General features: G+C 43.8%; 1 protein-coding gene across 1 annotated transcript; it reads left to right on the top strand.

Moving 5' to 3' along the window:
- Positions 1 to 7480: 7480 nt before the first annotated feature.
- On the top strand, positions 7481 to 11026 carry LOC110706134 ((R)-mandelonitrile lyase-like). Its single transcript, XM_021884040.1, has 3 exons — positions 7481 to 7838; positions 9036 to 10548; positions 10645 to 11026. Exons 1-3 carry the CDS (start codon positions 7706 to 7708, stop codon positions 10682 to 10684), a joined length of 1686 nt encoding a protein of 561 aa, XP_021739732.1. The 5' UTR covers positions 7481 to 7705; the 3' UTR covers positions 10685 to 11026.
- Positions 11027 to 11783: the final 757 nt, after the last annotated feature.

The following is an 11783-nucleotide window of genomic DNA, read 5'->3' as shown; positions in this document are numbered from 1 at the left end:
ATACCGGATGGGTTGTATTTAGATAATACCCGGTTGTCGTAACCCCCTAGGAATTTCATTCTGCCGGATGGACCTCTTTTGGATCCTTGCCGGGTGAAACCTAGATACAATGGATCATTTCTAACGGCTGTAAGGTTCTTTTAAGAAAATGTCGTTTGATTTGTTGGATTGCTAGAACAATGTACCACCCGGAAGGGAGCTGTTCTCTTCAACGATTTCACCCAGATGGGTGTCGCCGGATGACTGCTCTTTTTGGAGCAGTGGTTTTAACAAGTGTTCTTCCGTCTGTGATCTTACACTAGACAGGTGCAAATACAATTGTATGAATGGAAACTATATGCTTTCACATTTCAATACTATTTACAAAAAATTACAAAATCCTTAGAAGTAGTACTTTTTCAAGTTATCTACATTCCAGGTACGAGACAGCCGCATTCCGTCTGGGGTTTCCAGGCGGTATGTGCCGTTTCGAACTTCTTCAAAAATCCGGTAGGGTCCTTCCCAGTTTGGGGTCAGTTTCCCTTGTTCGTGTGCCCTACCGGTTGCTTCAAGCTTCCGTAAAACAAAATCTCCAACTTTGAGGGGGCGTTTACGCACCCTTTTATTGTAGGCCCTCGTCATTCGCATACGGTAGATTTCATGACGCAAGGCGGCGTTGCCCCTCCTTTCAGGAAGAGTATTTAATGCCAGGCGCATGGCTTCCCAATTTGCCTCTTCATCATATAACATGATTCGAAGTGTTGGCTCATATAATTCAATAGGAAGTACCGCCTCGGTGCCATATGCCATAAGAAATGGAGTTTCCCCGGTTGACCCCTTCTTAGTAGTTCTGATAGACCAAAGAACATGAGTCAACTCTTCTTCCCAAAGACCGCCTGCCTTTTCAATTTTTTTCTTTATGCCGCCTGAGATGAGCTTGTTAAAAGCCTCAACTTGACCGTTTGCTTGAGGACGACCAACAGATGCAAAGTAATGGGAAATCCCTTGATCTTGTAGCCAAGTCTTTAGGACAGGCGTTTCGAACTGGGGGCCATTGTCAAAGACCATTGACATTGGTACACCGAACCGGGAGATGACATTTCTCCAGATGAAGGAGATGACATCCTTAGTTTTGATGCCTTTTACCGCCTCGGCCTCAACCCACTTGGTGAAGTAATCAACAGCCACCAAGATGTATCTTTTGCCGCCTGGGGCAGGAGTGTATGGCCCCAAAATATCCATGCCCCATTTGGCAAAGGGAATTGGGCTGTGAATAGCTGTTAAATCAGTGGCCGGCTGTCTGATCAGCCGGCCAAACTTTTGGCACTTGTCACATCTTTTTACCAGATCTAATGCATCTGCCTTGAGGGTAGGCCAAAAGTATCCTTGCCGCCTAGCTCTTTTGGCTAGGGTCTTCCCGCCAATGTGCGATCCACAGAAGCTGGCGTGCAGATCTTCCAGTATTTCCTTTCCCCTTTCTAGGGTAACACACTTGAATAGCGGCTGCAAGTAACCCTTCCGGAAAAGTTCACCTTTGTGCATTACGAAGCTTAATGCTCGTTTTTTAAGAGCGGCCGCCTCTGATGAGACACCTGGTAGAGTGCCGTCTACCAGGTAATCCCGGATGGGGTCCATCCAAGTGGAGCTTCGATCTAGAACTCCAATGGGGTCATGTTCAATGCTTTTCTTTTCCATGACTTCCCAGAAGACTGATCTAGGCGTATCACACGTGGCGGATGATGCAAGTTTTGATAATGCATCCGCCTGATTATTCTCGGATCTAGGTACTTGACTTAGATTGAATTCATCAAATGCCCCAGCCTCCTCTTTGACCGCATGAAGATACTTAATCATCACCGGATGGGTGGCCTTATAGTCGCCGTTGTACTGGCTAACGATGAGTTGAGAATCAGAACAGGCGTCAACTTTCCTTGCCCCGGCTGCCTTACACATGCGGATACCGGCTAGCAGGGCCTCGTATTTAGCTTCATTATTCGAAGCTTGAAACTTGAATTGTAGAGCGTACTCGTATTTGTCCCCCTCTGGAGAATGACAAATTACGCCTGCCCCACAACCATTCAGCGTAGAGCTCCCGTCTACATAAACTTTCCAAACTTGATCAGTTTTATCCGGCTGTATCGGCCTTGTCATTTCAACGATGAAGTCGGCAAACGCCTGACCCTTCACTGCCCGCCTGGGTTCAAAAGTGATTTCTAGACTTTGAATTTCCACAGCCCATTTAATCATTCTTCTGGATGACTCTAAAGTGGTCATAGGCCTTCTGAGCGGTTGGTCAGTGTAAACCGTAACCGGATGAGCCAAGAAATACGGTTTCAACTGCTTGACTGCCTTGAAAAAAGCCAGACCGAATTTTTCAATCATGGGATATCGAAGTTCAGCATTCCGGAGGACATGACTTATAAAGTAGACCGGGAGCTGGTTGTCGTCTCTCTCAGCAAGGAGAACGGCACTCAAGGAATGATCCGAGACGGCCAAGTACATGTAGAGAGCCTCCTGGGGTAGGGGACTCACTTATCTTGGCAAAGAATGCAAGTGTTGCTTCAGCCGTTGAAATGTCGCCTCAGCCTCTTCACCCCATTCAAACCTCGACCTCTTTTTGATTGCTTGAAAGAAATACAGGCACTTGTCACCTGACCGGCTGAGGAATCTCCCCAATGCCGCCAGGAAACCGGTAAGCTTTTGCGCCTCCCTGACGGTACGAGGCGACTGCATGTCAATCACCGCCTGCACTTTGTCCGGATTGGCCTCTATGCCTCTCTGATCAATCAGAAATCCGAGAAACTTCCCAGACTCAACTCTAAAGACGCATTTTTTTGGATTTAACATGACTTTATGCCGCCTGAGGGTGGTGAAGGTTTCTCGGAGATCGGCTAGATGATCCGCCTGTAGCTTTGACTTGACTATCATGTCATCGATGTACGCCTCCACGTTCCTTCCAATCTGATCATAAAAGACCGAGTTCATCATTCGTTGGAAAGTAGCAGGCGCATTCTTCAACCCAAACGGCTTCACCATGTAGCAATATAACCCTTGATCTGTGACGAAAGCCGTCTTCTCTTGGTTTTTCTTCCACAAGGGTATCTGATGGAAGCCGGAGTAGGCATCCATGAAACTCATCAGGGCATGGCCGGCTGTAGAGTCTACCAAATGATCTATCTTTGGAAGCGGGTAGCTATCTTTTGGACAAGCCCTGTTCAGGTCCGTGTAATCTACACACATCTGCCAGGTTCCATTCGGCTTTTTCACAAGGACGACATTGGCTACCCAGTCCGGGTAGTAACATTGCCGGATGAACCCAGCATATAATAGTTTCTTGACCTCGGTTGCTGCCGCCTGGGACCTTTCCTCGCCATGGTTCCTTTTCTTTTGCCTGACCGGCTTCTTCCTAGGATCCACAGCGAGTTTATGAACAGCAAGATCCAGACTTACACCCGGCATCTCTTCTACTTCAAAGTCAAACACATCTTTGAACTCCTTCAGCAAAAGGAGTAAATCTGATCCCAAACTTTCAAACGCAACCGTTCCAATCTTGACCGTTCTGTCTGGCCGGCTGTCTTCAAGGACAATGTCTTATTTCTCCAGCCGGCTGGGGGCGAAGGCCGTCTGGCCTCTCCCCGGACAGTGATTGCTATTGTTTCTCCTTTACAGGCGCCAGTTGGTCCGCCTTCCTCTTTTTACCGGCTGGCTTAGTATCCGGTAGGCTTTGATCACAGTTGTCAAGTTCAACTATTTCTTTTTCTTGACCGTCTGTGTCAAGCGTTGGTTTGATGTCCGAGAGGTAACACTCTCTCGCCATCTTTTGGTCCCCACTCAAGGAACCGACTGTGCCATCATCCCTTTCAAATTTGATCAACATTAAAGATGGGATGATGACTGCTTTAGAGATGTTGAGGGTTGGGCGGCCAATAATCAGGTTGTAGGCAGTCAGCTCTCCTACAACAAGAAACTTGACAACCATGTGCCAGCCCTTTCCCTTTTCTCCAAACCGGATGGGTAGATCAATCATGCCCACCGGATGTACTACTCCTCCCCCAAAACCTACAAGAGGATATAAGGCAGGATGCATGCTACTGGGCTTATACTTGAGTTTTTCCAAGCACCGGTAGCTGATGAGGTCGGATGAGCTCCCGGTACCAATCAAGATTCGGCCAACTCTTTGATTGGCAATTTTGCACTCGATGACTATTGGGTCATCATGAGGCCGCCTGACCTCTCCTCTATCTTTCTCGGAGATGTTAACTTCCGGAAATGAATATTCAGACGACTGACCCTCATCTACTGAGTTGACCAGTTTCCGAATGTTATCTTTTGTGCCCCGAATGGTAGGCCCGCCTCCAGCAAATCCGCCGGCTATGGTCAGGATGGTATCCTCATCCATATCCGATTGAGTAGCCAGCGTCTTTGGGGGTGGTCCTTGTTTCGGAGCACCCTTTGACTTGGATAGGTATGATTTGAGAGCCCCTTCGTCAGCCAGTCGGTCAAAGAGCCGCTTGAGGCTAAAGCAACCCTCAGTGTCATGGCCAATTTCCTCATGAAAAGGCAATATTTGCTCTTATCCCGGGCACTTAAGGGACTCTTCATAGGAGCCGGTTTTTCAAGATTCATCCGGTCCTTTACTTCGTTGAGAATGGAGGCACAATCCTTGCTGAACTCGTACTTGGGCACATACGGATCCGACCTCTTTCTTTTCTGGAAAGGTTTTCCGGATGAGTCTGCCGCCCATACCCCCTTTCTCTTGTCTTCCTTTTTGGCCGACTGGGTAGGCCGATTCTCTTTTTTATCGGATCTTTTGTAATCCGTTGGAAGTTTCACAGCACACAATTCCAATTCCTAAATGTAGGCCTCCGCCTTCATGAGCACCTCGTGAAGAGTAGAGACCCTCTTCCTAACCAGGTCAAACTTAAAAGTTGATCTGTCTTTTAAGCCTTTAAAGAAATCAGTATAGGCAACGTCATCAGACAATCCATGGATTTGGATCCTCATCAGGTTAAACCGCCTGACATATGACCGGAGCCCCTCTTTATCTCCCTGCTGGATTGCCCCTAGGTCAAGGCTTGTTTTCTTGGCAGGGATGTTCATAGAAAAGTTGGACGTAAACCAGTAGGCCAAGGTCCTGAAATTATTGATGCATCCGGCTGGGAGGTTACCAAACCAACGTTGAGAAATCCCTTTCAACGTTGCCGGGAAGCACCTGCACCATGAGGCGTCATCCAAACCCTGCGAATACATCAGGTTGGTGTATGCCATGAGGTGATCCTCCGGGTTGGTGGTACCGTCATATGCACCTACCAACACGTTTTTGATCTTAGCCGGCTGGGTCATCTTGGTGATTTCCCTGGAAAACACCGTTGGCTGTTCCCCAAGGTTGAGCAGCCGGAGCTGCCAGTCCATAGGCTGGAGAGGCGGCTGCTGATGCCCCCCGAAAAGACCCGGTTGGGCATAGGGAGATCCAAAAGGTGTGTATGGTGTTCCATGCAATGCCGGTTGGATCATATGAGGGTCGGATCGAGCGGAAACCTCGCTCGTCCGGCTGTCATTGTTTGTTCTCGAGTGCCTCCCTGATGTGGCATTGAAGCTGTCTCGAAAGGTCGATGTTGATGCCGACTCGGATCGCTGAGTCTTTTTATCTTGAATGAGCGTCCGGGCATCAGAATAGACTTTCTTGGTTCCATCCGGCTGAATGTGCCGGACGGGCTTTCTGACTCCATCTATGGGAGTGTGTATCTTTGAGAAATCAAAGGGCCTAGCCAGCATATTTGACTTCGGATGCGGGGTAGATGCTCTACCCTTGACTGTTTTGGCAGTCTTTTTACCAAGGCGCCTTTTTTCCGCCTGACCCTTACGGGGGCCGGCTGTATTGCCCAAAAGGCCTTTGATCTCTCCTTTGAAGCTCATCATCATGTTCATGAGTTCATCTCTGGAGACTGGGGTGGCTCCCTCTGAAGCAGGTGTTAACCCAAGCGGTCCCCTGGTAAGATGATTTGGGCCTGCCTGCTGCTCTGCATGTTCCCTCTTATCTTTGGAACGAGTATGCTTGGTTCTGAAGGAACCGTCGGCTGCTGTGTAGGCTTCAATCTCATGATTGTCGGCTGTGTCTTGGTCCGAGTGGACCTCAACCTCACCAGCAGGTTGACTACTTTTACCCGGCTATACCGGTTCTGAAGTCATCTAGAAAGTACTCTCCCCACAGACGGCGCCAGATGTTTGGGGGTTTTTTATGTGTCCTACGGGAGAGTTACAATTTCCTAGTATGCTCCTTCCTTCGCCTGTACCTGCACAAATAACGGAATACTCCGGCTGGGGCTGGGGTGTTCCACCTCCGAAGATTAAGTTAGTCTCTTTCTAAATGTGGAAATAAGACAATAAAAGCTTCTCTATTTGAGAGCGTTTGCAAGGGGATTTGTGTTTTGTTGGTTTTTGGGAAAATGATTCGATCTCCATTAATGAGGTCTGCCCTTACTATTTATAGTAGGGAGAACTGTACCTCAATTAGGGTAAAATGACACGTGTCGCAAAGGGATTGGGCCTTTGCTGACCATTGCAAGCTTGACACGTGGCAGGCCTTTATTGGGCCACGTATCTTAGGGTATTTTTACCCTAAACACCGACCATCCACCTTCCCCCCTTAGACAGCGATGAGAGCATCAACATCGAGTGGCGGAGGATCCTCGGAGATTACGACGACGCGGCAGCGACTGCGAGAAAGAGGGAGAGAGAGTGAGTCAACGAGAGAAAAGGAAGAGGGAGAAAAAGCGTGCCACCTGACCGGAAACACCCATTAATTGCTCGATTTTAGGGTTTAGGGAGGGGGGAGGGTTGCAGCAGGGTAAGCGCGCATGAAGGGTAGCAGGGTCGGCTGGCCGTCGAGGTGGGTCGCCGGGAGTTGGGGGTTCAAGGCGGTGGCTCGGTTCGGGGGAGGGGGCTGCTGCCATGGGAGGGGGAAAAGGAGGGAGTGGCTGGTTGGTGGTGGGGGTGGTGGTTTTGGGTTTTTTTATTTTATTTATAAGTTAAATTAATTAATAAATGGTTAGGTGAGACTTAGAGAATAATTAGAAGAAATTAGAGCTTAATTAAGTGAATTAGAGACATTAGGTTGTCTTCAACAAAAAAAATTCACAATTGAGTTTTCTTTTGCTAAAATGTTAAAAATCAGGTTTTCTTTTACGAAAAAGCTTTAAAAGGTTTTTTTCGCAAAATGATGCATATAAAAGATTTTTTTTGACAAATTTTCCAAACTTTATTTACATTTGTCGTTAATTTGAAAGAACTTTTGCTAAATTGAGAAATTGGGGCTCTCTCTTTATTTTATGTCGGATTGGGTCGTGTCGTGCAATATGCTGGACTCACTAGGTGAATGACCCATTGACCCCCATTTAGGCAGTCACAACCTAAAAAACAAAGGAGAATCTACGAAGTACAAAACACATAAAACGCGGGTGAATTGCACAGAAACAGACAAACCAAGGATACGAAAGACGGTTAAGATTACAACATTCTTTTGATCATCATTATAAAATCTTACACCAAAACCAATTTCTAACCGAATTTCTAGCGACACCCACTACCTCCTTCTCCCTCTTTCTCTTTCTTTCTTCCTTTCTCTCTCTTCTGACTGACCTCTGCAACTCCATAGCTGCGTATTTGGGTTACCCATTTTCGTTTCCTTTAATACCCATTTCTCTCTTCTTCAAGAAAACACCAAGAAATGGAGGAATTTCACAAGAAAATGGCGGAAATGGAGATACCCAGATTGTATTATGGCGAAATTTTCAGTAGATTGCTCGTAATTGTGATCTTCCTTACTTTGTTTGGGTTTAGTAGAGCACAACCTCAAGAGGGTATGTTTTCAAATTCTCTGCTTAAGCTTTAATTTCACCATTTTGTTTATGCACACTACCTTTTCGTTGAAATGCTTCTGAAAAAACTCTTTTGTTTCCAAGATTTCTGGGTTTCGATTTTAGGTACCCTTTTTCTTGGAGTACGCTTTTTATGCATGTAATTTTCAATTTTCTTACTGTTTTAGCTTGCTATAATTATTTTGGGTGTTGTAGTTGATGCATTATATTGAAACATGTTGTATAATTCATGACTTATAACTGTTATGTTGCTTATTTATATGCTTGGTGATCATAGTTCTAAAAAAATACAGGTTTTGGTGTTTGGTCTATTAGTAGATTAGGGTTTGTCCACATTCCATTTGTCGAGAAAAGTAATCTATACTTCGTATTGTTCAGCAGTTGTAATTTTAATATCACTAATTGTGTAGTTTTCGATTTTTGGAAAAATCTTAAGTTTGAGTGTCAAGAAGATTGTAAAAATGTGTATGAAATTTCTGATATACTAATATGGGTTGAACTTTCTGTGCAATTCAACCAATTTCTTTTGCAATTTACTTCTATTGATCTAATTAACAATATTAAAATTTATGGGAAAAATTCTTGGATGGTTCAGAAATCTGACCCTAGCAGCAGTAAAGGCTTACAGGCCAGCCTAATTTTAGTTTCTGATTCTGTTTTTCTTGATTTAGATATCAAATAATCATTTACCGATTAATTACATAGCCTGTTCTGTGGAATTTTAATTGCGGTTATATCAGATGATGTTCTGAGCTCACATTTTTGTATGCTTCTGTTATCAATTGGCCTGTATTTTCTGATCTGATCCGTTAGAGTATATGCTTAATTGTAATTGGATCAGGAGGGTGGATTAGTGGAATGACTAAGTAGTCATTGCTTTGTACAAAGATATGCATATAGAGTTTGATATGATCATCAATTTGCCTGTCAACAACCTGAAAAATTTATGCTCAACAATCTGCACTTAGCTTAAATTATTAAGACATATTCAATTAGCAAATTTGTTATGCAGTGTAGTATGCTATACTTTTTAAGTACATTTCTTGAGTAGTTTCATACTTTCATCAGAAATTCATATAATTTTTTGAGTGCTTGTATGTTCATAATTCTTACAATAGGAAAGGGTTTTGTGGTCTTCCAGTACATAATTTTCTGATGCAAATTTATCGTCCTCTGTAGCTCCTGCTTATCTTCAATTTACTGCAAATGCTACTGAATTCCCTGTGGAAGACTACTATGATTATATAATTGTTGGAGGTGGAACAGCTGGATGTCCATTGGCAGCTACCTTGTCACAGAATTATAAGATACTGTTGCTGGAACGAGGAGGAGTGCCATATGGGATTCCAAACTTGATGACCCAAGAAGGCTTCTTGGCCACCATTTTGGAGATTGATCCATTTGATTCTCCTGCACAAGCATTTACTTCAGAGGAGGGTGTGCCCAATACTCGTGGTCGGGTTCTTGGTGGAAGCAGTGTTATAAATGCTGGGTTTTACAGCAGAGCTGATCAAGAGTTCTATGCCAAATCTGGCCTTACTTGGGATTTGAGAATGGTGAATCAGTCTTATGAATGGGTGGAGAATGCTATTGTGTTCCGACCTGACTTAAGAAGTTGGCAATCTTCTGTAAGAGATAGCCTGTTGGAAGCTGGGGTGAGTCCATATAATGATTTCAGTTTGGAACATGTTTTAGGAACAAAAATTGGTGGATCCACATTCGATAGCTCTGGCCGAAGACATAGTGCTGCAGACCTCTTGAACTATGGAACAGCTTCAAATATAAAGGTAGCTGTCCATGCAAATGTAGAGAGGATTATACTTGCCACATCTTCTCCAGCTGACAGCTCAAAATTGTCAGCAATCGGAGTGGTGTACCGTGATACACGGGGGCATTACCATCATGCAATGGTGCGTGGTCAGGGAGAGGTTATTCTTTCAGCTGGAGCCATTGGGAGTCCTCAGCTTCTTTTACTCAGCGGAGTTGGTTCAAGGCCATACCTGTCATCATGGGGTATTCCAGTTTCCCATCACTCGCCTTATGTGGGCCAATTTCTCTATGACAACCCAAGAAATGGAATATCAATTGTGCCTCCAACACCTTTAGAACATTCACTTATTCAAGTTGTGGGCATCACTGAATCAGGAGCGTACCTGGAAGCTGCATCAAATGTAATCCCCTTTGCTGCCCTTACCCACCCTGCTTTTGCATGGTCACCATCTTCTCCTCTTTATCTTACTGTGGCCACAATCATGGAGAAAATTTCTGGTCCAGTTTCATCTGGTTCACTTCGGCTGGCATCCACTGATGTTAGGCTCAATCCAAGCATCAGGTTTAACTATTTCAGTGACCCAAAAGACCTGGATTTGTGCATAGTTGGCATGCGTAAGATAGGGGATATTCTAAGAACCAGGTCCATGGAAGATTTTAAGTTTACATGGGCTGGAGGTAGAGACTTCAGATTTCTAGGACCTGCACTACCCACAGACCAATCAGATGACACACTAATGGGTGAATTTTGTCGCCGGACTGTGAGCACTATATGGCATTACCATGGTGGATGCGTCGTTGGGAAGGTTGTGGACACTGATCTTCGGGTGATTGGTGTCAATGCGCTCAGAATCATTGATGGCTCAATATTAACAGTGTCTCCGGGAACTAATCCTCAAGCCACCCTTTTGATGCTTGGCAGGTACGTGAAGTGGCTGTAAACTATTTATATAAGCTTATAGATTTTCTACTAGTGTGTGATGTTCTTAACGACTAAAGTGTCTATTTTCTTTGCCAGATATATGGGACTGAAGTTGCTTCAAGAACGAACAAGATAAATGTCCGTTGTGGACTTGGGGTAGCCATAGCCAATCCAAGCAGTAGTAGATGCACATCATTTGTTCCTTCAATATACACTGCAAACTGCTGGTGTATGATTCTTTTATGCTTATTTTTTTGTTCATAGTTGGTAGATGTATGAGAAATTGTTTCGTTAGCTGCACCAATAGTAGAATACTGAGGCTGTACATACATAGGAGTTGTTTCTATATAGAGCACCATTGTGCCCATGATTTGGGTCATCTCAAAGTTTTATGGGATACTATCCAAGTATCCATACATCTAGATTTTGATCATTACATCTGAATTACAACCCCAACTTACGATTGACTTTTCTTCCTTTTGCCCATTTCTCCTCTTCTGTTCATTGTTTTTTATGTCTTCTTGATCTCAAAACTAGCATTCTTCGGCGGTCAGACATGCTTCATCTGGATGTGATTTGAATACATGTGTCAAGCTATGTGATTAAGGTTAGAAAACAGTGAAAATCTAACATTCTGGAAATTTATATATTGCAAATTAATTGGAGCCTCGTTTCATTTGACGAATTTAATCAGCAATCGTGTTTCAAGTTAGAGAGGTCTTTAAGTTCTAGCTTTCAGAGAAAATAAAGTGCAGCATTAGTAGTACCAATGTATTGTGGGATATAAAAACTCATCTGTTTTTTGATATACAAACCTTGCATATCACAAAAAATGTCATAAAAGCGCTAATTTAGGTCTTGTTTTTTTACTTTATTTCCACTTATAGTTATTTTACAATAAATTCATTTAACTTCAGACAAATTACTACAATTCAAATAATTTCAAATGAATGAATTCATTTAACTTCAAACAAAATACTATAATTCAAATAAGTTCAAATAAGATAATTTAAGAAAAACATAAAAAAATCAAGATACTAAAATTGTTTAGGTACAATAATAAAATTCAACCCACTTTTTTTCCTTGAGTTGTAGGCCTAATATTGATGTCTTGCAATGATAGCATTGTTGGTGGCACAAGGTAATTCACGTATGTTTTGATGTAGGACCTTGACTTTAGTTTAATGTAGGGCCTTGCCCTTAACTTTGAGCACTTGATAAAGAGACATACAAGA

This window comes from Chenopodium quinoa, unplaced genomic scaffold (assembly GCF_001683475.1).
Source record: "Chenopodium quinoa cultivar QQ74 unplaced genomic scaffold, ASM168347v1, whole genome shotgun sequence".
In the NCBI taxonomy this organism is placed as follows: domain Eukaryota; kingdom Viridiplantae; phylum Streptophyta; class Magnoliopsida; order Caryophyllales; family Amaranthaceae; genus Chenopodium; species Chenopodium quinoa.
This window is presented reverse-complemented; position numbering and strand designations above follow the sequence as displayed.

Coding starts and splice junctions, on each gene's coding strand:
- LOC110706134 (XM_021884040.1), top strand. CDS start 7,706: ATGGAGGAATTTCACAAGAAAATGGCGGAAATGGAGATACCCAGATTG. Junction 7,839..9,035: donor TAGAGCACAACCTCAAGAGG/GTATGTTTTCAA, acceptor CGTCCTCTGTAG/CTCCTGCTTATCTTCAATTT. Junction 10,549..10,644: donor ACCCTTTTGATGCTTGGCAG/GTACGTGAAGTG, acceptor TTTCTTTGCCAG/ATATATGGGACTGAAGTTGC.